Below are 24,610 nucleotides of genomic sequence, written 5' to 3' on the forward strand. Positions count from 1 at the left end.
GGAAACCCTATCCCCAAAGTGCTGACAAGCAACACAACCCCACCCACATGCCATAAGGCATGAAGAACTCCACTTAAAATCTCAGAATGCTGTAAGAAAATGTCAGCAGTGTTTTTCTTTCCAAAGACCTAATTTTTAAAATGTTATGATAAAAAATTAAAAACAACTTAAGACCATGGTAAGTAAAGGCTTGAAATTAAGGGAAAAAAATTCCAACCACAACTCTTTTTTGTGCACCAGTCTTACAAGCTCTTAACAAATAGGGTAATAATACAAATATTATATTTAAGACAGACTCGATTTATACCTTTATGAAAAAAAATCCAAACCAAAACCAACTTCTCCAAGAACCATGACTAAATGAGGACTAAGATCTACCTTTAGCACCTGAGCAGCAGTACACTACTAAGTGAGACTTCAGAGGCCACTAATAAATCCTCCTCCTGATCCTAAGCAGCTTCACTTGGGACTACCCCTGCCCCCCAACAAGCCCAGGAGTCCTATTTAAGCCGAGCTTAGGGCTATTGCTTCTTGTCTGAGTAATTCTAGAGGAGTATTGGGTTTTAGCTTAGTATGAACTGTAACTGCCTATGGATCTTAAATCTGCGCTATTGCTGTAGATTAGGTAAATTACTGATGGATTTTGTCTTACTTTCATTACCAGCCTACATCATGAAATGCAAATTTGATTCTAATTTTGGCCTCTGCTCTGCCTTGTCCTCTTGAACTTGCCTGCTGACCTGTACTTTTGAGTGCTCTCTGGATGTCATCTCTATATGAATCTTAGTTATCTTCTATAGGTGGTGAAGGATGGAATGGGAACTGGTGAGTATTTCCACAAGCTTGGACATCCAGACATTTAGATAAGAGCTGGAGCTATCCCAGGGGTTGTTTTTTGCCCTTAAAAATCAATCAATTTCTAAAACGGCATCATCTGTAATGAAATCTTCTCTGTAAAAGCCCTGTTGCCCCACTAGAGCAGAGGGGGGCTGGGTAGACAGCTGGGAATGAGGGATGTGCTAGAACAGGAGGAAACAAAAGAAACACAGTTTGTGTAGTCTGACATAACAAACCTCAGTGAGGATATGACTGCTGTCTATAAACACATCAGGAGAGTAAACACTGGGGGTAAGGATAAAGACACTACTTAAAAGGCATAAGTAGAAATAGACTTTAGAAATAAGTAGAAATAGACTTTAGAAAAAAGAACCAAGTTGTCTTCAATGATGTTTTTATTTTCTTGTTCAAAACTGCAGGAATAAAAGTCTCCATTTCTCATCAGGGAAAGCTGCTCAGGTTATATACTGAGGTGTCTGTGACGGAGAGAATTTGGTAGCTTGGAAACCCTCTGCCAGCTCCTACATCCATCAGAAGGTCAGACTTCTAATTTCTAACTTCTGCAGAAGGAGAAAGACTGACCATCTGACAGAAAAATATTTTTATCCTTATACATACTGAAAAAGGATACAGAGTTTTCCCAGCTAGGAGATTTACTTTTAGCTGCTCTATAAAAAGCCAAGATATACAGAGTATAGAGTTAGTACATGTACTAAATTAAATCTTCAAATAGAATTTTTTTTTAAAGAAAATGTGGCTGCTGTCTAAACATCTACCATAAGTTATCACTGAATGTGGTTTTATGTTGCCTCTTTTATTCATCTACCAAATGTATGCAGAAGCAGGAGGAAGATTCCTGAAGATCCCTTCTTTCCTGGCAGGTGGAGGAAAGCTGACTGTCACTTCATCACCACATTTTGAAAAAGGTTGTCAAAAGCTGTATCAAATCTTTTCCCAGTGCTGGAGACAAATCTTCTGGAAAAATTAGAAATCTTGTATAATGCCCTATAATTTTAAGAATTATTTCATAATTTTAAATAGAGTAATAATTTTAATAGAGAATATTAAACATTTATTTAACTTTCTAGTGAACTCAGAAATATCACAAAGCATGGAGAGTTTCCTGAGTCATTCTGGCCTGATTAATGGAAAGGAAACCAAACACCCTCTGTATTTACTTTGCAGTTGATGCACAAATTATTTCCTACTAATAGCAGTGCTTCTACACAACCAGGGCTGGGTTGTGGAGACATCTGAACTCCAGTGGGAAATCAGCTGGTAGCGTTGGGTGCTGGCAGTTTAGTGCTGTCAGGATCATGGTAGCTGAGATCCTTCCCAGAGAAAAAATGAGAGAACTAAATTAACAGTTATCCCAGCTAAAGAAGTAGCTGACCTGGATTTGAAGTTGAACTACATCTGTCCAGCATAGATTTCTGGGAAATGCTCCAAGAGTGAACAAGTCTGGCAATGCAGAGAAGAACTGGGTTGCACTGGAGTTACTGTACTTGCCTAATCTGGGCTGACTGGAACAACATGCTGCCTGCAGAAAGGCTGGGGCTCCACAGGAGCAGCTGAGCACAAGGAAAAATCCATTTCTAACCCTGCAGAATCTTGCAAAGAGACAATTTGCAGCAAAAGCTGCGAAATGCCAAACTCCCAGTTGATTTCTGTCTCCTTAAAACCATGGTTGTCTCCTTAAAACCATGGGATCATCAGGAGCAGCAGCTGCCTTTATAAATATTATTCTAACGGAGTCAGGGAGATATTGGTGTGTGAGTGGCAAAGTATTTTCCCTAAAGGCATTTTGGCATCAGGACTTACTTCTTCTATCCCAACACCCCAGCAGAGCTTTGCTAAATAGATTTTCAGTGAACTGAAAAGCTGCCTTTTCTTAAAACTTTTTTCTTTTACTGAATGACCAGAGAAATTTAGAGGGCTGGGGGGGGGGGGGGGAGGGGGTGATGATGCAAGTTGTTTATTGGCTTATTTTTGTGCCTCTAGTATTAACAATTGGAGGATAAATGGCACTTGGTTGGGGACAAATCAGACAAAAAGAGAGCCAATAGTGAATGCATGAGATGAAATGCTTCAGGTAATAGTATGTTTTTCATTTAAATTTTTGAGTTGATGTAGATACTATTACAACACCCTCAAACTTGTTTTAGTCAATTTTTTTCTTGCAGTTAAAGGGATTCATTCAGCATGTTTGAAAAAAACAGACTAATTTTTTGGGGGAGGAGTGATCCCGAGAATCAAAAGAAAAGAACTTTATTGTACTTGTATGTGCTTTACATGAGGCCACTTTAATTAAATTTATTGTGGCTTACACTAAACTAGTGAATTCATGTTTTGCATCCTCTGTGCAGGATGAAAAGTAATTACATTTCAGTTGCATTATAATATAGCAGGTTGTAACAGACACGGGGACAGAGCTGAAGTTTTTCCATCTTCTTGATTGGAGTTTTAAATCACAGCCAGCTGCTGACTTGCATGGGGGTGGGAAGTGGGTACCACAAAGCATAGCCCAATTCCATGTGCAGTTTAATTTGGAAATCTAGACCTAAGTACCTACTTGTCATGCACAGAATGAGACTGGGAGGTCACCAAGGCCAGGGAGGCAGTGGCTGCTTCTATAACTCAAATGAGTTTAGAGCACTTGAGCATTTTTCTTTGTCATATTTAATCTATATGTTCCTCAAAATGGGATTATGTCATGGAGAAAAATCCAATAACCCAAACAAAACCTGAAACATTCATATAGATGGGGAAAAAACAGGAAAAAAAAATCTTTCTAGGGGTCTGAGAGAGGGTTGGGGAGCAGCTTTAGGGATTAGGGTCCAGGTGTGGGAGGCTTGTTTTTATGGCAGAGACTTAGGAGTGGTTTTTCTAGGGGAAAGGAAGGGGTGAGGAGGCCCAAGAGAAAGAGGACAGAAAGATATTCATGAATAAATTAAATGGGGTGGAGTTCCAGTGTGTTCCAGGAGGATTTTCCACCTGGAATCTGAAAAGGGGGGAGAAACCAAATCTGAAAAGGGGGGAGAAACCAGTCAGAACACTTGCTTCCATCTGGGAACTAGTGGAAAAATTAATGTTGGAGTGACCAGAGGGAAGAGACAGAACAGGCAAAATGAGACAAATTGCTGCAGCAGCAGCATCCAAATGAGATGATACAGGGATGGAGACATGGATCTGACGGCCTGGGAGCTGAGCAGGGAAAGGAAGATTTTCAGGAGGGTTACAGCGCCTTCCAGGCTGGAGGTGAAGAGGGGTGTTTCATGTAGTTCATGTGAACTGTGCAGATTAGAAATAAATAAATTAACCTCGTGTGAAGGCCTCTCTCTCTGCCAGCACAAGGCTGTGGGGGAAACAAAGCCTGTGCTGGAGCATCAGAAACAACACATCAAATGTGGGAATTACAATAGGCATTACATCAGATGCCAGATACTGCAGGGGATGAATCAGACCAGCATTGGGCAGTTTTGGTGCATCCATGGCAAATTTGCACTGATTTGACTACAAAGGGAAAAAAAAATAACCTGTGGAACAACTTTCAATGTGAGCCCTGTTTCAGGAAAGGGTACTGTCCTATAGTCCACTGTGGGACTACATCTCTTGTGGTGGAGTCACCAAGCCTTCAAAAATGTTAGGGAGACTCTTGGAAAACGCAAATAAAAATGCACTTTGATTTTTTATTTTTTTAAGTAACACATGCAGGTTTAAAAAAATTATAAGAAATAAAGCAGTTTTGTTTGCTTTTATGTATTTCCTTGTAGTACTTGTTCTCCTGAAGTTTCAGCATGGTATAATGAAATTGAAGCTGGTTCTATGGGACAGAGAAATAAATTGGCTCCATGACTCCCATAATTTGAATTAAGAGAACTGCCCAGAGATGTAAAGAAGTATAGTTAAGGGGAAAAAAAAAACGAACAAACTTCTAAATTAAACTAATTGTGCTGACTTGAGGCTTAGAACTCATATCTAACAATTTTAATATCAAGTTCATAAACACAATCTATGGGCTGTTTTTGAAATTTTGATTGCTCATGGAAGGTGGTCGGTACAACAGGGGATGATTTCAATTTACAACAGCAGCTCTTAATTTAAAAGATTAATCCAGGATTTAAAAGGACAGACCTAATGGAGTTACACTTAATGGCACCAAGATCTGACTCTCTCGCTGTTCTCCCAGCACAGGGACTGAGCAAAACCAGTTCTGTAAAAGTAGTGATTAATATTTAACCCAAATTTCCCCCATCTGTCCTCCCGGGCTTTGGTCAGTTGCCCACAATGGCCCATTGCGGGATCTGCAGCTGCCCACACTGCAGTGAACAGCGGTTTACACACAGTCAATGAAGCCATTTAGAACAAAACTAAAAGGTCCTAAACACAGGGATTGTCTGGCTTAAATATCTACTGGCCTACTTGATTAAAGAGCTACCCGAGTGTGTGCTAATGGCAAACGAGTGATAAGAAAGGGATGTTTTTCCTTGCCACCATAATACAAATAGATAAATACTAAACACAAATATGGCACTAACCCCACTGGAATGTTACACTTTTGAATAGTAATTATTATCCTTCTTTGAGCAGACATTTAGGACTCAGACACTTGTACCATGAAAAAAAAAGTAAGTTATAGCACCATTTAGGGACGTTTTAGGCACAAGGAGCCCTTTAGTGGGCATTTTCTCATGGGTTGACCTTCAAGAGATATTAATAGCTCACATTTCAGCTTTTAGTTTATCAGCTTCAAGTAAAATTCCAGTGGAATCCACTGTTTTTGACACAATTTTAGGTAATTACGCTCCAGATAGCGCTGAAGGGGCTGCAGAGAATTGCGGACGGGATCTCACGAGAAGTTTGGGAGTCACCACCTTGCCCAGGAGGGAGTGGGGGATGGGCCCGGCCCTACCTGTCCTTGAAAATTCGGAGTGAGGGGTGTCGGAGGTGTCGCCGCCCTGCCCCTTCCCGCCACCAGGGGGCGCCCGGCGCCCCCCCACCCCACCCCCACAGCAGGGGGCACTGCCCGCGGCGCCCACACCGCCTCTCCCAGTGCGGGGGCGGAGCGCCGCGATGCAAAGCGCGCCCTGATTGGCGGAGATACCCAGGGCTGGGATGAGAGAGGGGCTCTGATTGGTCGCCAGCAGCTGAAGGTGAGAGTAAAAATGTGGCCGAGGACCACCCCCGCCCCCCCCCCCCCCCCCCCCGCGGATCGGGGTGTGTGTGTCGTCCGTTCCCCCCCCCCCCCCCCCCCCCCCCCCCCCACGCCGCGCCCCAGCCCCCTGACCTGGGCGCTCCCAGCCTTTCCTTGAGGAATTCTGTGCCCCATGGTGGCTGGCGGAGGCGTTTCAGCCAATCAGCGCGCGACGCCGCGGCTTGTTGCCAGGCAGATTATGGTAATGAGGCCCGGGCGGCCACCCCCCCCTCCCGCTCTGCAGCTACCATTGTGAGGTGAGGACAGGTGGGGGGGTTCGAGGCCGCCGCACGGCTGGCGGCAGCGGCCGGGGCGCGGCGCCCGCACGGGACCCCCTCAGGTAACGCGATGGGACGGTCCGGGAGGGTAGCGCGACCCGGGGATGCCGCGGGGACCCGCAGGGGGTTTTAGACTTGTTGTTTTAGTCGCACCCAAGATGGCGCCCGGAGCTGGCGGTGCGGGGCCGGGATAAACCGTTCGCTCCCGCCAGTGGGGGGGGAGGGGAGGAGGAGGAAGGGAAGGGGAAGTAGGGCGTACTCATTCCCTTCCCCCCACACCCCGCGGGAGAGGTACAGTCCGCTTCCCCCCCGCCCCAGCCGGGATCCCCCACCCGCCCCGGACACGGGGAGAAGGGGGTGCCCCCACCCTTGTTCCCCCCTCCCTCCGTGGTACGGTCCGGACCCCGGCACCTGAGCGGCGCGGGGGGGTGCCAGAGCCATGTTTTGCCTCCCCAGCTCTGTGGGGGGGGTCTCATCTCTCCACCATAATTCTAGGCCGCGCTCAGCCCAGCTACCCGGCCCTCGGCGACCGGCCCGTCCCGTCCGCTCAGCCGCTGCCCTGGTTGCCCGCCCGTGTCCCTCCTCGGCCCTCAGTGGTTGGGGCTGGCTGGCCGCCGGGCGCTCTCACGAGGGGCTGATGGCGCCGCTGCCCTCAGGCGGGGGCGGATGGGGGGGCGCGGCGGCGGGAAGCGGGCAGTGTGAGGGGGCGGGGGGGCACTCACGCCTGCTGATTGGCCGCGTGCCTCGCGCCCCTGCCGCCTATTGGCCTAGTTAGGGGAGGGGGCGTCTCACCCCGTCTTCGGATTGGCTGTTGGTGGCCGTGGAGACTATATCAGGGGTGTGGGTGGAGGTCCCCTAGTCTGCCCTGTGAGGGGCAGCGCTGCGGTATGTTCTGGGTGTTCTACCCTCATGAGATTCTCTTCCCCCAGGAGACCTGTTGGGCATCTATGTGGCCGCAACAGAGCAAGGCTCCTGCTGGGTGGCCCTGAGGCTTGGTGTTGAGGGAAGTTAGGCCCTTCCCCACTGCCCTGAGGGCGTTCCATTCATAAACGTCCTGATATTAGTTGCTGCAGGTGGTAGCTGTGGGGTTCACCGGTCTCCTGACAGTGGTCTTGGTGCCAAAGACCCTGTTCCTGTGGTCTTGGGTATGTTTGTAGCAAGTGGGTGCTTGATCTTGTGGCTCTCTTGATCTGTGGGTATTGGTGTTGAGTTGTCCTGTTTCCCCTCCTGTGAGTTGGAATGGAAGAACGCGGTCCTGATGCTGTGCCTTTCAGAGTTATTCATCCTAAAGGGATAATTCACCTTTTTTGGGTTATTTCTCTGTACAAGAGCTATGTATGCTCACCTTTTACCTTTGAGCTGTACATTACAGAGCTTCAGGAGGGCTCTTACAGGGTCCCTAAATTACAATTTAAACTTGGTTTAGGCTACTGACAGTAGTCATAGTCCTGACAGTTAAATGAAGGGTCAGTATTTGTGATGCACTTTTTGGTACCTCGGCATCAACTTGTCTAGTGTATCACTATATAGTTATATAGTTACGGTTCTTACAGGCCTTTAAAGAATGATCAAGTGCAAAGCTGGGTGTGTGAAATGCCAGTCAGTGTTTCCCTGGGAGTTTCAATGGGAATAGAGACTATACTGAACTGTTGCTTTCTTCTGTCAGATTTTTAATGATTTAGGTTTTTTTTTCTTGTAGTTCAGTTAGAAGATGAGATGCTAATGAATCACCAACTGATTTTACAAGAGGATTCTTTGCATCTTTTGTGGACACAATAAAATAATTGGCAGTCTTGAGCCTTCTAATGCCTTCATTTCTAGGAAAAGTAATACAGGAGTGTGTATTGCTCTAGTCTGCCCTTAAATGGAAGACTTTTCTCTGAAATTGTGATGGCTTTTGGCATTTTACTTCATGGATGCTTCTCTTGTACGAAAAGAGACTGCTTTATTATCTTGCTTATAGGATGAGATATCGGAGTAATTGTTATTAATTGATATTGGAGTAATTGTTATTATATAGAATAATTGACAATTTGATTTTAGAGAGAAGTTGGTCTGTAGTATTGTCTGCTCTCCTCTGGCACCCTTAGTACTATCCTTTGCAGAAAATTCTTGGATGAGCTCTCCTGGGGTAAATTGCTCTGCAGTGAGCAGCCACTTCCAGTGTGTTCCTGACCACCTGCAGCTGCTGGCAGCTGTGTACACTGAATTCTAATGGACTTCTAAGTGTATCTAATTAAGTGGGCTGTTTTTTTATGGTGAATTTTGTTTGGACTTGAACATTAGATTGGGTCTATTTACAACTTTTATCTCCTGCTAGTAAAACATGCAGTTGTTGTATCGTAGCCCTGAAATGCTCTATATGTCAGTCCCCACCTGTTTGAAGGTGCAGATAGTCCATTGGTTCTCTGGGGTAGTGCAGAGCAGCAGCTATTCTGAAGGAGCTATCTCAGGCATGTGTTTTTATGTGCAGAAACAAGGTAGTTTTATTTTTTTGAATTTTGACAGGTGATTTAAATTCAGAGGAGAGGTGCAGGAGGGTGGAAGAAGGAGAGAGGAAGCAGCACCACTCCCTTGTAGGAAGGGGAAGAATCCCCTCCAACTGACAGTTCTTTTGGAAAGAGTTTACTGAAGAAGGAGAAGGGATGGGAGACAAAAAATTGGCAGGAAGAAGCTGGAGGGGAATGGTTTGTTTTCTTTCAGTAATCCCTAATAGAGCCATCTTGAAGGTTGTGTGGGCAGAACCGTAGAAGACATTGATAGAGACATTTATTTTCCTTTTGTGTCATCCTATGGTTTAAATGCATGTATTCCCTGCTTCCTTGTTTTATCAGAGTTCTCTCTCTGAGATTTATCAACCAAATCCTTCAGGAAGGCATGGTCACTGCCTCGAGCAGTTGGAGCCCAAAAACTGCAGTATGTGTTTCAACAGCCATGATATCACAGGGACCTCAGAGGATGAAACATTGGAAAGATAAGAACATGAGGAACGTGTCCATAGATTCAGGAAGCTGAGGGTGGGAGGAAGAAATTGGTTGTTGGAGTGGATATGTAGATGTTGAGCAAATGGGAAGAGAGGTGACTAAAGAAGAGGTTTGCATATGTAGAAAGTAATGAAGTTGAGTCTTTGCCCACTGAGAGAGGGGACAGTGTGAGAAATACTTTATTATACAAGAATTAGGACTCAAGAGAGATGTCCTTGGAGCATCTCTTAGTAGGTGTCTATACACAGCCTAGGTAGTCCCCTGGAGGATGTTAACCTGTGCTCAGGCTGGATTCTCTCCTGTGTTCTGTGGTAGAAATGGATTTTCAGCTACTGACCTGATAAGTTGTGAGAGAATAGTTACATCAGACTGTTGTGCTGTCACCTTCAGTGCCTGGGCACCGTCCCTTTAGGAAAAGGACTGTAATGTGTGATGTCTAGCAGAGGACTGGCCTTGGTCTAAGAGATCTTTTCCAGTTCATTGTTGCTTTGATGGTGGATGTGCTGTAAGGAGATCGATTCATTATGTATGATGGCAGCAAAGAGTGAGTTGGTGTTTGGTTGAGTTCTTCTATTTATTATATGACAAAATAAATTGAAGCTAGTTTTCCCTTTGTGGAGATAAATAATTCTTGCTGTCCCAGCCCTAGTATGATTTCCATTTTTAACTCACCAGCAAAACATTAATAATGTAGTTTTACATTACCTGCTTGATAACATTCACGCAAAGTGCACCAGGGCCAGAGTTCCTTGAAACAGTATGTTCCTGTGATGGATGGGAATGCAGAAGAGGTGACAACAGTCCTGACTCAGTCAATGAGATTACAAACCTTCTTGCTGCAATGAAAGCATGTTCCTGCTAAAGGATCTCAGGAAATGCACTGACTCTGCCTTCTAGGCAAACTAGGATAATTAACTTTAAGTGTGGATGAAGCTTTTTGCAGGCAAATATGATGTTCCTTTTGAGCATAATAAATCATTTTCATATTAAAAGCTGGAGGAAGACTCAGAGTCGTAAAACCCCTTCTGTACCAATCTTGTTGCCCCTTCACATGGCTGGGGTGACACACAGTTGTCACTAAGCTCAGCTGTGGGAGGATTAAGCCAACAGTCCCTGCTGTTATTGCTGCAGGGAACCTCAGGCTATGGCAAGGCTCTTTTACACTGAGGAGTAAATCACATTAGCTGGTTTATGTACCATTATTTTAAAGTGGATTCTCATTTGAGATACTGAGTGGCTTTATTCCTCCCTGAGCAGGAAGGTGGTCTTTTCCCCTTGCTCTGTTTTAATATTCACCCTTTCTCATCCCAGAGAAGGGGTAAAAATGAGTGTTTGGCAGCCAGTGGCTTGGATTTTTCAGCAGAATGCCCTTAGTGAGCCTCACAGAGGTTGCTGCAGATGAAGTCCCCAGAGATTTTGTCTCTGTATATTCTTGTGTAGTCACAGCATTGAAAGAAATTGTCATTCTTTAATAGCAAGTTTGCCAGGAAAATATGGTTATTGTTGATTCTAATTTTTTTTGGTGGTGTTTTTTTCTGACTTTCAGAGCTTACCTTTGAAGCCCTGGGTGAGTTCACTGGGTTTAACTTGTGTTTAAAACACACTTCAAACACAAACAGCAGTGACTTTGCTGTTAGTGGTTTTCTCTTACAGCACTGTTCACTCTTGAGTGTTTTGCAGGGATCGTGGACGCACCTGTGAGGGGACACGTGGAGTTGTGGTGGCTCAGGGTGTCTAATGCTGCTGCAGCAAAGCTAAGAAGGAGATTGCTGTTGTATAGGCAATGAAGCACTTTGCCCCTTTGAGCAGTGCTTTCCCATCCTCTGGAGCTGAATGCAATTCACAGGGAAGCTGGTTTAATAATCACAGCTCCAGAGAAAACACCATCCCACAGGAACAGGAGGGAGGAGTTGGAAAAAAAATTAAGAACTGTCAGGCAATGACACTAAGATGCTTTTGAGGCATCAGGTGCAGCAGAGAAGTTTTGTCATTAATGACATTTTCTGGTTTGGATGTAAAATGCAAAAACTAAAGAGAGATGGTTGTAGGTCTGTGATAGCAGCAGGTCCCTGAAGGTGTTGAGAAAAGGAAGGTAAATGTGAATGGTGTTCTGAGACAAACCTGTGTTGTCCTGAAGGGATGGTTAATTTACTTGCACAGCTCAGAATGAGCTAATATTCCACTAGAGGAGATATTTCAAAGTCACAGGAGCCGTGCTGGTTCTTGGATCGTGTTGTGTTGCGATTCGCACAATATACAGTGACACAGGACTGTGAGTGCCTCACCACTGCCATACTGGAGTGGTACTGGACTATAGTTGTACTCTTTAGTTATGTCTGTTACTGTTCAGCTTGTGTCATCACCCAGCAGACAGGGTGAGGCATGCCTGTTATTTGGGGAGGAAAATGCTGTGTCTGCAGTTACTGTAAATGCTTTAACATCTCCCAGTGGCATTGCTTCTTGCTCATGTTTGTGATGCTCATTGGACTGTATGAAAGCATTGGGGTGCTGGTGGAATTTTGGGTGACTGTTGGGTGATGTGTCATAATTGACTCATCTTTCAACTTCCAGAAAAGTAAGAACTTAAAAAAAAAAATTAATTATATTTGAGCCGGGCCTCTTATATTTTATAGTGGAGAGAATATAGTTGTGACATACATAACATGTAAATTTAACAGGAGTTTAAGCAAGCTGTTTGGATTACTGTTTTACTAAACCTCTACATGGATTTCTATTATAAAATGTAGCCTACTTTATGGATACTGATAAAAAACCTGAGTTTATCCTATCACAATGCCTTTTATCTTTAATTATCTTTTTTTTCTTTTAGGATTTCTGCAATTGAGTTTCAATTTCTGCCACACGGATTCTTATTCCTTTGGACACAGCAGAGCTTCCTGTTGAGGTGCATGTCTTGGTGTTTATTTAGCTTGTCTGAAAATGTCTGATGTGTTCAAGACAGTGAGAAAAATCAACAATTGCAAAGGATAATCCAGGGGCAAACAGTGTGGAGAGCAAGCAGAGAGCACTCCCTGCATGCCAGTGATTTGGCAGTACTTATGTCCAAAGTTTCACATTTATTTCTCCTAAAAAGCTACCAAAGCTGAGAGAAGATCACAGGGAAATGGTTAAAATTTCAAAACACTGTGGCTGTCAATGTCAGGGCTGTAATGGGTATTGAGCAGGAGCTAGGGAAGGAAATAAGATTGTGCAGGATTAACGAGGACGAGCATCCTATGAAAGATCAATGAGCAAAGTTTGTTTGATCTTCTTGTCATCAGTATCAGAAAACTTGCTCAGGTGTCAGTGTTTTCTGGCAGTTCTATTGTCAGTGCCTTTGAGTAAGATTTTTCCAGCTCCTGGCCTTGACTGCAGGGCTTATTTCACAGCTGAATTTAACACTTGCTCCTGCCTCCTGCCCTCTGTATTGGCTGTCCCTGGGACCTCTCTGGGACATGGCCTGTCTCCTCCTGCATTGTCTTCTTTCTTTGCACATCCATGTTTCCAGGGAAATGTGCTTTTCAGTGTGTTTTCATGATTACAGACGTACTGAGGGAATGCATACCAGAGGTCAATCCTGGGATGAATTTGGAAGTACAGAAGTTGAAAGCATCAGCAAATCCTGCAGTTCCTACTATTGTCCCTTATTGCTGCACAACTGGCTGGGCTGAGAGGTTTATTATTTTCATTTCTGTCAAGAACAGCAACAACCAGACTGTTTATAGAATCTGCAGCACTGGGGCTCTGAATTTGGTTCAGCCTTGTTTTATTTTCCCCCAAGATTTTAAGTTAGTGCTAACTTTCAGAACCATGAAATGACTGTCTTCTGCTTTCCTTTCCAACTTTTTGGTACTTCTTTTTTTCAGAGATGAATCTTAGTTCCCAGTTTTGTCTTTTAAAGACCCTGCCTGAACCCTTCAGTCTCCTTTGTACTCAAGTTGTAAGTTATCTGTGCCAAAATGACTCTGCAGGAGTGAGTCAGCATCTTTCTTCAGACTTTCAGTGTCTGCTGGTAGGGAAGGTCAGCCAAAAATTCTGCTACTTGTTGCACCATGTGGAATTAGCCAGAACTGTGCCTTTCCCTTAATTCAATTAGTAGGTAATGTAATTGCTTTCCTTTTAACAGGATATTTTTTTTTTTAATCAAACCACTCCAAATTGAAACCTCTAATGTTTGTTTTTTAGTTTTCTAAGTAGTTAGGTAATTTATTAAATTATTGGCTACTGTTAGTGCAATTACCTGAATTGGCTCTTGATTAATACTGGCAGTCTAGGAAAAGAGCTGTTGTGGATAAACCAGCTGAAGAATATCAACAGGATAAGTGTTAAATTTTGCAAAGAAATTGTTCACAGTGTGTTACTGACATAAATGCTGTCACGTTTTGCATGGGTAGAGGTGATCATATACCTGATGTATGTATATATTCTGAATAAAGAACATACACCTGATAAAGTGAGTGAAGGAGGTCAGTGAATGAGGTAGGATTAGATATGAGAAAATCCCTAATTTAATCCTTAGTAACATAACAAGTAGCTAGGAGAAAGGTTCCGTGTAGAGATGGATGGTATTTATTTATAGATCAGAGCATGTGTGCACTTGGATATATAAATAAATAATATTTATCTGTAAATTGCCCTGACCTTCCACACTTTGAGAACAAGGCTGGTGTTTATCACTCATAGGTGTTTGCTGCAGTTAATTTGTTCATACTAAGCTCATTAATTGAGTGCTGGTACATGGATTTATTTTCATTTTTCTCCTTAGTGCTTTTTGGGGATGTTTTGTATCAAGCAATATTAATGGAGATGAGATTTCTGTCCCTGTATTCCCATAACTGGAGACATTTGGATATAAGAGAAAGTCAGAACAGTTCCTCAATGTCTGCTTTTGTGGGGCTCATGTGTGCTGGGTTGCTCAGTGTGAGACAGCAAGTGTTCACTCCATTCACCAGTAACAGCAAGACTTAGTGTCTAGCGATGCCCAGAAATATCTTTCCCACTGTTTTTCTTTGTCTATATGTAAGTAGTAGGATTTTTTTGCTCCACCGCACAGTTCAGTGACATTAGCCTGAGACTTCCCTGCCCTGATGATTTATCCATGATGGCCAGGCCCAGTGGAACAATCAGTGCTCAGGTCTGCACAGCTTAGTCCTTCCTGGCAAAATCAGGAAGATTCAGAAAGTGCCTGCTGCTTTCTTTATCTCTCCTTATCTATTTTTCAGTTTGTCAATGACAAGCCAAATGCTAGCATTTATAGGGATAAATTATGACTAAAATAATTTGCATTTAAAATGCAAATTAATGAAAACATCAGCAAAGAGCCTTTTGCTTCCTTCCTGGTGCACAGATGGGTACTGGTATTGGATCAGCCCAGCAAGGCACTGGATATAAAATAAAGTTAATTGGAGTAGTTGAGAAATGAAATGGGCTCAGCCTCATGCTAATTCCTAGCCTGTGATTTAATACAACATTAGAGATGAAGGATTGGGACGGTGTTGAACCACCAACTCAAACAATCACCAGAGCTGTAAATTACCCTTCTGGGATCGCAACGGCAGATTGAGAGGCCCCAGTAAAATTGCAAGAGGTGAATAAAACCAAGCTTGGAAGCAGTTTGTCAGGATCTTTGAGCGTTTAAGTTTCATTGTTCCTTTTTAGTAATTGGCTGTTGTAACACTGTACTAACCTGGGACTGGGGTTTTGTCCAAGGTCAAATCTGTCTGTACATGGAAAACCAGTTGGTGCTCAAACAGAACCTCATTCAGGCAAACTGAGGAACTGGTGATGCATCTCTGAACATAGTGTTTTCTTGTAGGAAGCCTCAGGTCCATTTTTTGCATTATTTATTTCTAGGCCTGTAGGTGCCAGAAGGACAGTGAGGAGAAGGTGGCGTGGATGGCCTGTGACCAAGGAAAGACATGCAGGAAGAATTCAGTGTAATCTGTCAGTGCAATTGGTGCAATAGTTGATTCGTTTCCTCCTTAATGGGATATGGAAAGTGGTGAACAGTAGGACTTGACCATGCTCAGTGAGATAAGAGTTCTGTTCCCTTGTTCCCTTAACTTAAGGTGTTTGGGTCTTGTAGGATGTGTTTGTAAAGCCAAACCTGCTTTACTCTATGTTACTGAAGTGTGGTAGTGGATAACAACAAATCCCTCATAGCTCCATGCCATGTGTCATGCTGGTTTTAATGTCTCTGTTCCCTGTTTTTTTACAGCCATGCTGCTGAAGATCACCTTGTCTTCTGGAAGGAGAAACACAATGAACAAATGAATCCCTTCACCCAGATATTACTCCAGTAGATCTCCTTCTCCTCATGGAGCACACAGGCAGGGAGGAGATGGACTTGAAAGAGGAAAGTCCTCAAGTGTGGACCGAGTCTGCAGGACAGGACCAGAACACTGCTCAGGTGATTAGCCAGAGCTCTGCCTCTGCTTGGGCTGGATTGGGATTGGTGGGGAGGGTTAGTTCCCATATGGCCCTGATTTAGAGTCTAGATTTCATTTGAGCAGAAATACAAACATTTCTGTGGTGATTTGAGGTTAAAGGTTCAGAAACTGAACTGTGCAAACCGCAGCAGTGGAGACACAGAGCTCTCAAATGAGCTGAACAAAACTAAGCAGTGGCTATGGAAGTTTCAGTGTCCAACTACATTTATTACCATGTGGGAGAGTAAAGGGTGTTCAGAGTAATGAACAAAATCTGTGCTCTGTGGCAGCCGCTTTTGATGGCATCATTTGAATCGGATGGAACTGTGGGTGGACCTTGGGGAAAGTAATACAAGTAATTTTTTCCAGCCAGACATCTGGGTAACAAGGAAGGGAGAAATATTAATTGTAAGTGACTAATGCAGTCAGGTTCTGCTGTATACAACTTGTCCCTCTGCCTCTGAGACAATACAGCTGGGAATTTCTAGAATTCTGTAAATTGATTTACTCTTTTAAGTATGGTAGGAGAAGGGTGCTGCATGGTATTTGACCCACAAGCTGAGAAATCCTGCCTCTCTTAGTAATTTCCAGCTTTGAAATTTGCAAAGAAAGGCATTTCTCAATGGCCTGTGTTCCCTTCTCTCTACAATGGGATAACCATGCTGCTGTTTGCACATGGCAGTTTTGAGGCTTAATGAGAATTTACAGATTGCTTTCCAAATTGAAATGGTAGTGTTTGTGAGAAGATTTACTGTACGCAATCAGCACTGAGCATCCACAGGGGGAGTACCGGGTGTCTTCTGAAGCATAAGCTAAAAAGTGAAACAAAATGTGTAGCTGTGGTATCATTTTATGTCAAAGAATTTTATGTGACTATGAATACTTGTATTCAAACTAGGTTTCCCGCTCACTGTCCAGTTTTTCCTATGCACTGAAAATGCTTTTCAGCATGTAAAGGATGGCAAAAGTTAAAGATATTATTGTTTTCACTGGAATCCAGTATTCTGGCTCATTTAATATAGGCCACTGATCATCAGTTATGATCATAATGTTCTGGTAAAATAGACTTGTTTAAAGTGCAGCCCTAGACATAACATGTTCCAGTAGTCCTTGGAATCTGTGCTTAATGTTTTTAGGTATAGGTTTGTTTGTTTAAATAGTTGAATTTTCTACTGATGCTGCACATACATACTATAGGGAAGCAGTCTAATATGCTCTACTGCTGCCTCTGAGAACTGCAATGCTATAACTTGAGAAGTATCAGAGTTAATAAATTCCGTTAACCTCTCATCAGACAGCAAAAAATACCTCCAACTACAGAACTAGTTGAATGAAGTAATTATCATAAATACTGAAAGGGATATAAGCATAAAGGGAAACCATATCCCAATACATTTAATAGATACATCAGTTCAAATATAAACTTGGTCCCTTACAAATTTTCAAAGCGTCATGCAAGAGCTAACTATGAGTGGGTGCCCTTTGTAGCAGTTACGTCTTGAGTGGCAATGCAGAGTAAAACCAGACACTGATGGGAGCTGTGTCCAGATTTCTATTGGTAGAATAATTGAGTGAGATTTGAAATATGTGTTTTTCACTGCATTCAGATTAGTTGGGACACAAGTTCTCTCTGCTTTCCAAGGCACCCTGTGACTCTGGTGTTGTGTCCCACTGGCCTGTGTTGGTGCGAGTCCAGGATCTGTTTGTTCCCCAGGTGCACTTTGTCCCCGAGGGGGGGGCAGTGGCCCAGATCATGTACAGTGACGAGCAGGAGCGCGGCCCTGCACAGCAGGTGGTTTACACGGCTGACGGCACCTCCTACACCTCTGTGGACACCTCGGAGCACACCCTCGTTTACATCCACCCCGTGGAAGCTACACAGGCACGTGTGGTTCTGAGCCCACCCTGGTTTTGGCACCTAGAAAACACAACAATCTTGTTTGGGATGAAGGCCAGTTACCAGCCAAGTGGTATGACTGGAAAATAGCAGGCAGTCGCTGCCAGCAGTTTTCTCTGCCCACTGCAGGGACTTCATGCTGTTCATTTGTCTGATGTGCAAATCTGCTTATCAAAGGATGGTGAGGCTATGAATTATGAAATGCTGGTTACTTCACTGAAGGTGGATGAGATTATAATTTACTAAAGGTATTTTCCAGAACAAGGATACTCTCACCAAAAGTTCTGCCTCTTGTATCCAGTAAAAAGCTAATGTTCCTTCTGGAACATTCTCTTCCTAAAAGAGCTGTGTTCCTTCTGGAAGCGTCTTTGCTTTCTGTAGTACAGTTGTCATAATTGATAGTTACAATAACAGTCGTGTCTTTTTGCAGAGCATCTCTGTTAATTCAATGTAATTTTGTGGTCTCTGCAGGGTTGCTGATTTTATAGACCTTATATATTCATTTTCTTCTGCATAATCACATGAAATAGCCTTTATGCCCTTGCAGCACGTGTTTATATGGGGTCAATATGCTATGCATCTCTGCCTCTGTGTGGACGGATTAAAAAGGAACAGGCTTGCTTTGTCCAGAGTGTTTTATAATATCTTTGCTGGCAGGGCAGATTAGCTGTGCTGCAAAGTGCATGTACCTGACACCCCCGTCATGCTGGCAGGGCCTCATGTGGCACAGTGTGTCTTGTGCAGCTCTCAGCTGTCCCAGAAAACCAGCTTCTATGTGAAGGGATGTCCTGAGGGGATATCTCCCAGGAAGTTGCTGGCCAACTAACTCCAAAACTATGAATGCTGTCATTGTGTCAAAAGATGGGTAGTATTCAGACACTCTTCTGCATCTAAGATGAAATTATCACAGTGCTAAAGGAATTTTTATTATACCATGCTTTATTTTATTGTAGCCAGGCTGCTGCAAGCTCAGATATTTCAAGTTTTGGCTAAGTAAAGCTGGCCTCAGTCAATCCTTAGCCTTGCTTTTCCTGGGATTCTGTCAGGGCTGTTCTTGCAGAATATTGAATTTGTCATGGCTTCTATGAAATTAAACAGCATCTTGGCCATATCAAAGTCCCATATAGGATGTGCATGATAGTTCCTCAAAAGTAAGCATGCAGCAGTCTAGTGAATTTTCAGGAAGAAAAAGCTCACAGTTACCTTCTATCCTGCTTTTAAGTGTTAAACATTAAGGGCATAGATGGTGCTATTGAATTTCATCCTGTAGATTTTATCAAATCAACAACTGACAAAGTGATTTAGGTAAATAAAAAAATAAAACCTGTGAAACACTTCAGCTGTACAGATGCAAAGTACTGCATAAATATATTATTAACTCTTAATGGAGCATTGTCTAAATTTTAATTTCTATGTATGTAGGTCTACTTGGGTAAGTTGAAGTAGTTTGCTGTGGTAACAGGAAGGTTAGAAGCTGACAAAGGCTCAAATGTGGGTTGTTTCATAGTGGCAGGGTAACTTTTGGGTGAGTTGGGAGTAAAAGCCCCCATGGCTGGTTTGATAAGCCTTTTTCACTTTGTCTAGACTCTGTTTACAGATCCGTCCCAAGTGGCTTATGTCCAACAGGATGCTACCACCCAGCAGGTAAGGAAGAGATATTATTCATTTTGGGCCTAAAATTATGAGGGAACAGTTAGGGAAGGTAAAGGGACATTCATGTGGTGCAGAAGGGTAATGAGCTGTGTCTGAAGTTATCCAGTGACAATCTTATTCTTGTGCTATCACCCTGATCGAGACCAATGACCACCTTGAGCATGAATGACAGTAACACTTAAGAATTATTTTGAGTTTGTTCTCTTTAATTAATATTCAACAAGAATTCTAATTTACTGCCCCAGACAGCAGGAAAAAATCTTTAAACAGTGTCCCTGCAGCAGATGTGGCTGATGTCATCTGAATGTGCCATTTTGGAAAGGCGGGGTTTTCAGTTGTCCTCATACACATTCTGATCCAAATGCCTTGGAGTCCACAGAAGGCTGTTGAGGGATAGAAAAATTGGAATAAATTCTAGGTTTACTAGAAATGTCACAGGAAATTAAATGTGAAACCTGAAGTTCAGTGACTGGCTCCCTTATCAGGTGTGCTGGGCTTGCCAGTGTGAGGTAGGCTGGGAAGAGAATAAAACTGCAGCCTGTGTTTATAAGGTTATAATGGTTTTTCCTTATTCTTTTTACATCCATCATGTATGGGGAAGTTTTGTTATTAACTCTTACTGGTATCTTTGGGGACTGTGCTGTGGTAATCAGCTGTAGACAGGTGCTTTCAGATCTGTGGTTGGAATTCTCTGCTTGTCGTAGACTTAAAATCATTACTGCTTGGTGGGTCTTTAATGATGTGTGTGAATGGATGTACTAGATCTGAATCATCACCAAAGCCATCATTAAAATGTGTGTTTATTGACAGTCTTGGGGCAGAGTGAGGGATTGAATCTGTGCTGAAAGCAAATTTTCTTGCTAAAAAACCTTCTAAATGGTTGAGGCACAGATGGGAAGCAATGACTGACACAATAAAGGTGTTACCTGTCTTCTCATTCTTTTCATTCTCTGGAGTTTTGTTCTGGAATTTTTTATTCCATCAATTTCCCTGCATTAAGAAGCCAGAAATTCCTATTTAATCGTCTTAAAGCTCATTTGACAAATATATGATTAATTAAAAATAGAGATTATTTATGCACAGTGCAGATGGCAGTTACAACAGAGGTGGTCTGCCGTTATTATTCCAGAAGCACTTGCCTGTGTGTCCTCAGCCTGTCTTCCATTCCAACACAGTCTGACAGCAGTCCTAACATATATATTAATTTTTTGGTGAATGGTTAATCCCTCACTATATCAACTCCTGCCTTTGCAGCTGATTTTACATTAGCATTTCATGTGGGACATCCCTGAACTAACAACTAATGATAAAATAATAATTAAAGCTCCTCTTGTCTTTCAGAAGAAACTGTATTGTAGAAAGAAAGTGAGAGGTTTACAAAAATAATGCCCATAATCCATGCAGGGCCTGAAATGGAAGTGCAAGTAAGGGTATGTTTGGTGTGATTAGTAGTAGGCAATGCTAATAGGGGGTACAAATAGATCCAAGTCTATGTGACCCTCTCCTTGCTGGCACACTGGAGGAATAATGATGCCTCTTTGTTGCCACTTGGCTTCAGATGTGTCAATACCAGACTGTCATGTGGTTTCCTCCTCACTGTGGCACCATTCCCTGAAGTCTTTTTGCTGTTGTTTTTCAGGAGTGTCATAAATTGCTCTTAGTAACTCTTTAAACAAAGCTGCTAGTTTGGAGTACTAAGACCGAGTGCTTACGTTACGGATTTTGTTGTCTGCTCCCTCGCTACTGGCCCAATTCACTGTTCTCAGTTTTATCTGCTATTTATTAAGCACTCTGCAAAGAGGCAAGAGCTTGGATTTTAGTATAAAAGCTGCTTAACAGTCAGAGACACAAACCAGAAGCCACACGATATCAGCTGTAGAGAAGGATGAAAAGTCACGCAAAATAATGATGCAAATTCCTGTATAGATAAGCAGGAAACAAAAGGCAGGAAAGGTGATTCCTAGGAGTCTTAGTTGTGCTTTGTTTTATTGCTGAATGGAAGAGAACAGTGTAATATGCATTAATTTGGTTGTTACAGCACAAAAAAAGGAGTATGTAAACAAAAATGAATAGTGACCAGGTGTAAAGAAAAATAATTGTTGGGATCCTCTTGTTTGAGAGCTTGATCTTCTCATGAGGTCAATTACACCGTCTTGGTTCTTTATGGATCCTGGATCATAGAATCTGTGATCATAGAATCACAGAATGATTTGGATTGGAAGAGACCTTAAAGTTTATCTAGTTCTAAACCCCTCAGTCATCAGCAGGGTTTGCTTGAGGAAAGAAAAAGTCAAAAAAAGAGGAAATGTTTTTTAGTCCTTCTTTATGCTTTCCCTTGAAAACGAAAGTAAATTTGGGCGTAGAGGAAAAGAGACCCCAAATCGCTGGTTTTACCAAGACCTAAAGAGCTCCTAACATCTGTTTTTAGTGCAATTGAACCCAGGACCTTAATTTAAAAATGTGCAATAGGTAATTCAGAATTTGTGAAGTCTATAGATTTGAAGTCTTTCCTTTTGTCCCAGGAGCTGCAGGTTCTGTCTAAGCCCATCAGCCCTATTTGAACCCCAAAAATCATGGGAATGCAGCAGTTTTTGAGTAGAGTGCAGGGCTCAAGGGAGCTGTGCATGCTGGGCCCTGCCCATGTGTTTAAGTGACTGATGGAAATGCTGCAGTGCTAAAATGAGTGCCTGTGATTTTAGGTAACTGTGCTCTTGCCTGCTGCTGCTCAGAGCATGAATCCCACCAACCTGTCCGTGCTCGGCAGCGTTGCTGACCCCCCCCAGCCAGTGGCTCTGGAGCAGGGGCCACAAGCAGATAGAGTAAGTTGCCAGGCACCCTTTCCTTTTTCATGTACAAGCGCACTGACTCCATCGCTCCGTCATCTCTGGGGATGAAATGTGGCTAAGTGATATGGGAGGAGATGTGAGAAAGCTGTAGTGCAGATTTGTACTGTCTTCCCTCGTCTCACAGTGGAATGTGGGATATCTCACCGTGGGGTTTAGTATATCATATATTTAATATACAGAGAAACCTGTTTCACAGATGGTTCTGTGAGCAGCCACCTTAAAATTTTGTCAGCGCTGAAAAGTGAAGTTAACAGAAGGTGTAGTGCTGACTGTCACAGCAACATCCACTGGGTTTCTTTGCCAATATTTTCAGGCAGCTCTGCTGCGTGTAATATTTCGTGTTCTCTACCTGAGAATCCTGCGTGGGTGATAGAATATGTGCCAAACTTCAAATGTTGCAGTTCTTTTAAGGAAGGAAAGGGCTAAACTTGAAAATTAGTGGAAGAATGCAACGCCCTCAACTATTCTTCATGTTCTGTAGTTTATATCTAGTCTCCACATTACCTCACCCTATATTGACCTCTACCTTTTTACTCTGGAGATTGGTTTTGTTGGATTGTAAAGAGAAGATTGTGTGCCAAAGTGCAGGATTCTCTCACTTGTACAAAAGAAATTAAAATACAGCTTTAGGCTCTAGGTAATATCCACAGAGCCTGGACTTGGTTTTAAACTTTCTGCAAGGGTTGAGAACTTCCTCTGAGTTCAGTTTCTTCTGAGAACTGAGTCCTTGGCAGGGTATAGCCAGGGAGTAATACAGGTGTTTTGAGTGAGGCCAGCAGCAGCAGCCAGCCATGCAAAACATCCCCTGGCAGTCTTTTAGCACCTTCCCTTGTCCTCCTCTCTATAACTAGAGGCAGCAGGAAGGGTAGACTAGCAAGGACCTTCATTGCTTGTCCATGTGGTTTTCATCATGAATCAGCTTGAATTGTTTGTGAATTCTCTCCTCAGGCATCATTACCGGTGCATAACCAGGTGTTACCTCCTATGGAGGCTGTGGATGGTTCTGATCCTTTAGCACCTCTACAGAATCAAATGGAAAGGATAGAAACAAAGGAGGAAGATGATGAGGATGAAGATGAGGATGAAGATGGGGAAGACACTGACATGGATGAGTGGGATCCAGATCCACCTCGACCCTTTGATCCCAATGATTTGTGTAAGCATGTGCAGTCATATGTAGTGTACTACCTGCTCCCCCTTTTTTTCTTCCCTCTCCATTAGACCTTTAGTAAAGAGAGGCAAAAACCATTCAGATTTTAGCAGTAATGAGTAAGTGTGAGTCTTGATTCCCAGAAACGTGAATTCAAATTGGGCTGCTTGACAAAAAAGACAAAATTTTGTCTTTAGTGAAGTCTCTGAGCTGATTTGTTCTTATTTTGCTGGACACTGGCCTTCTAATATTTTAAAATGTAGAATGACTATTGGCATAAGTGTTTTTCCACAGCTGAGCCAAAGGTGTTTAGAGAGAGATAAGGCTATCTCTGAGCTGGTGTGTGTCTGCCTAAAAGTCATGTCCTCTCTGCCTTTGTGTTGCAGGGTGTGAAGAGTGTAATAATGCACATCCCTCAGTGTGTCCGAAACACGGACCTTTGCATCCCATCCCAAACCGGCCTGTACTGACCAGGGCAAGGGCCAGCCTTCCCCTGGTGCTCTATATAGACAGGTTTTTGGGAGGTGTGTTCTCCAAAAGGCGCATCCCAAAGCGTACACAGTTTGGGCCTGTGGAAGGACCCCTGGTCAGACAGACTGAGCTCAAAGACTGCTATATCCATTTGAAGGTAAGAGTGAAAAAAGGGGAAATCAATTTTTGCCTAAGCTCCGATTTTCATTAATTTGTCACTCTACCTTCATTAATTCACTAGAGATATTTTGTTACTTCCATCTCTGACTGTAACTAAGAGATACCCAGATTGTTTTGGCTTCAAATCTGCTCTGTTATTCAGGGTGACACACTGATCCTGGTGAATGTTCTGGCATTATGGTGATAGGATATATATACACACATGTATGTGTGTGTATATATATATATACGTATATATAGAGTGCATAACATGGAAGGCTGTGAATCACTCTCACATGAGCTGAAGCAACATCTGGACATAAAAATAGCAGCCCCTTCTAAGGATGTTCTGCAGCCATTCTTTTATGCCATGTTGTAACCTCAGTTCAAAATATTTTTCTTACCTTCCTATTCATAAGATGTAGGGGAGAGGAGATATTTTTATGCCTTTCCTCTTGTGAAGTAATTGGTATGGGGTTAAATGGATTTGAGTGACTTTTATCCATTTATTTACTGGTTTCACTAGAAAAAATAGGTCCTTTATGTGTTGGAGTTTAGATCCACAGTCTTAGAAGGGCTCTGGACAGTGTCTGACAAGCAAGTTGTGACCCATAGTCAGATTCAGCAACCAAGAGAAGTTCAGCTAAAGAAATGCTGCTTCCTGCTTGAGGGAATGTCATGACTCAAGAAACGAAAGGAAAAGTGGGTCTGCC

General features: G+C 43.0%; 2 protein-coding genes across 8 annotated transcripts in view; one reads left to right on the forward strand and one right to left on the reverse strand.

Annotated features, from left to right (window-relative positions):
* The window catches only part of APLP2 (amyloid beta precursor like protein 2), a 66,874-nt gene extending 60,663 nt beyond the window's left edge, over nt 1-6,211 (reverse strand). The window contains exon 1 of the mRNA XM_053963490.1: nt 6,125-6,211. The gene's annotated coding sequence lies outside the window, so the exon portion shown is untranslated. The remainder of the gene's footprint in view (nt 1-6,124) is intronic.
* PRDM10 (PR/SET domain 10) overlaps nt 5,770-24,610 on the forward strand; it is a 50,216-nt gene continuing 31,375 nt past the window's right edge. For 2 of the 7 annotated variants that reach the window (XM_053963478.1, XM_053963483.1), the window contains exons 1-8: nt 6,289-6,371; nt 12,124-12,198; nt 15,511-15,702; nt 17,436-17,603; nt 19,203-19,262; nt 21,971-22,090; nt 23,066-23,273; nt 23,654-23,895. In XM_053963478.1, the coding sequence (XP_053819453.1) occupies nt 15,610-15,702; nt 17,436-17,603; nt 19,203-19,262; nt 21,971-22,090; nt 23,066-23,273; nt 23,654-23,895 (891 nt within the window). In that variant the 5' untranslated portion in view covers nt 6,289-6,371; nt 12,124-12,198; nt 15,511-15,609. Of the gene's footprint in view, nt 5,991-6,148; nt 6,234-6,288; nt 6,372-7,148; nt 7,195-7,363; nt 7,455-12,123; nt 12,199-15,510; nt 15,703-17,435; nt 17,604-19,202; nt 19,263-21,970; nt 22,091-23,065; nt 23,274-23,653; nt 23,896-24,610 lie in introns of those variants that run through there. The other 5 variants (XM_053963480.1, XM_053963479.1, XM_053963482.1 and 2 more) reach the window with 5 other exon arrangements.

This window comes from Vidua chalybeata, chromosome 23 (assembly GCF_026979565.1).
Source record: "Vidua chalybeata isolate OUT-0048 chromosome 23, bVidCha1 merged haplotype, whole genome shotgun sequence".
Taxonomy (NCBI): Eukaryota; Metazoa; Chordata; class Aves; order Passeriformes; family Viduidae; genus Vidua; species Vidua chalybeata.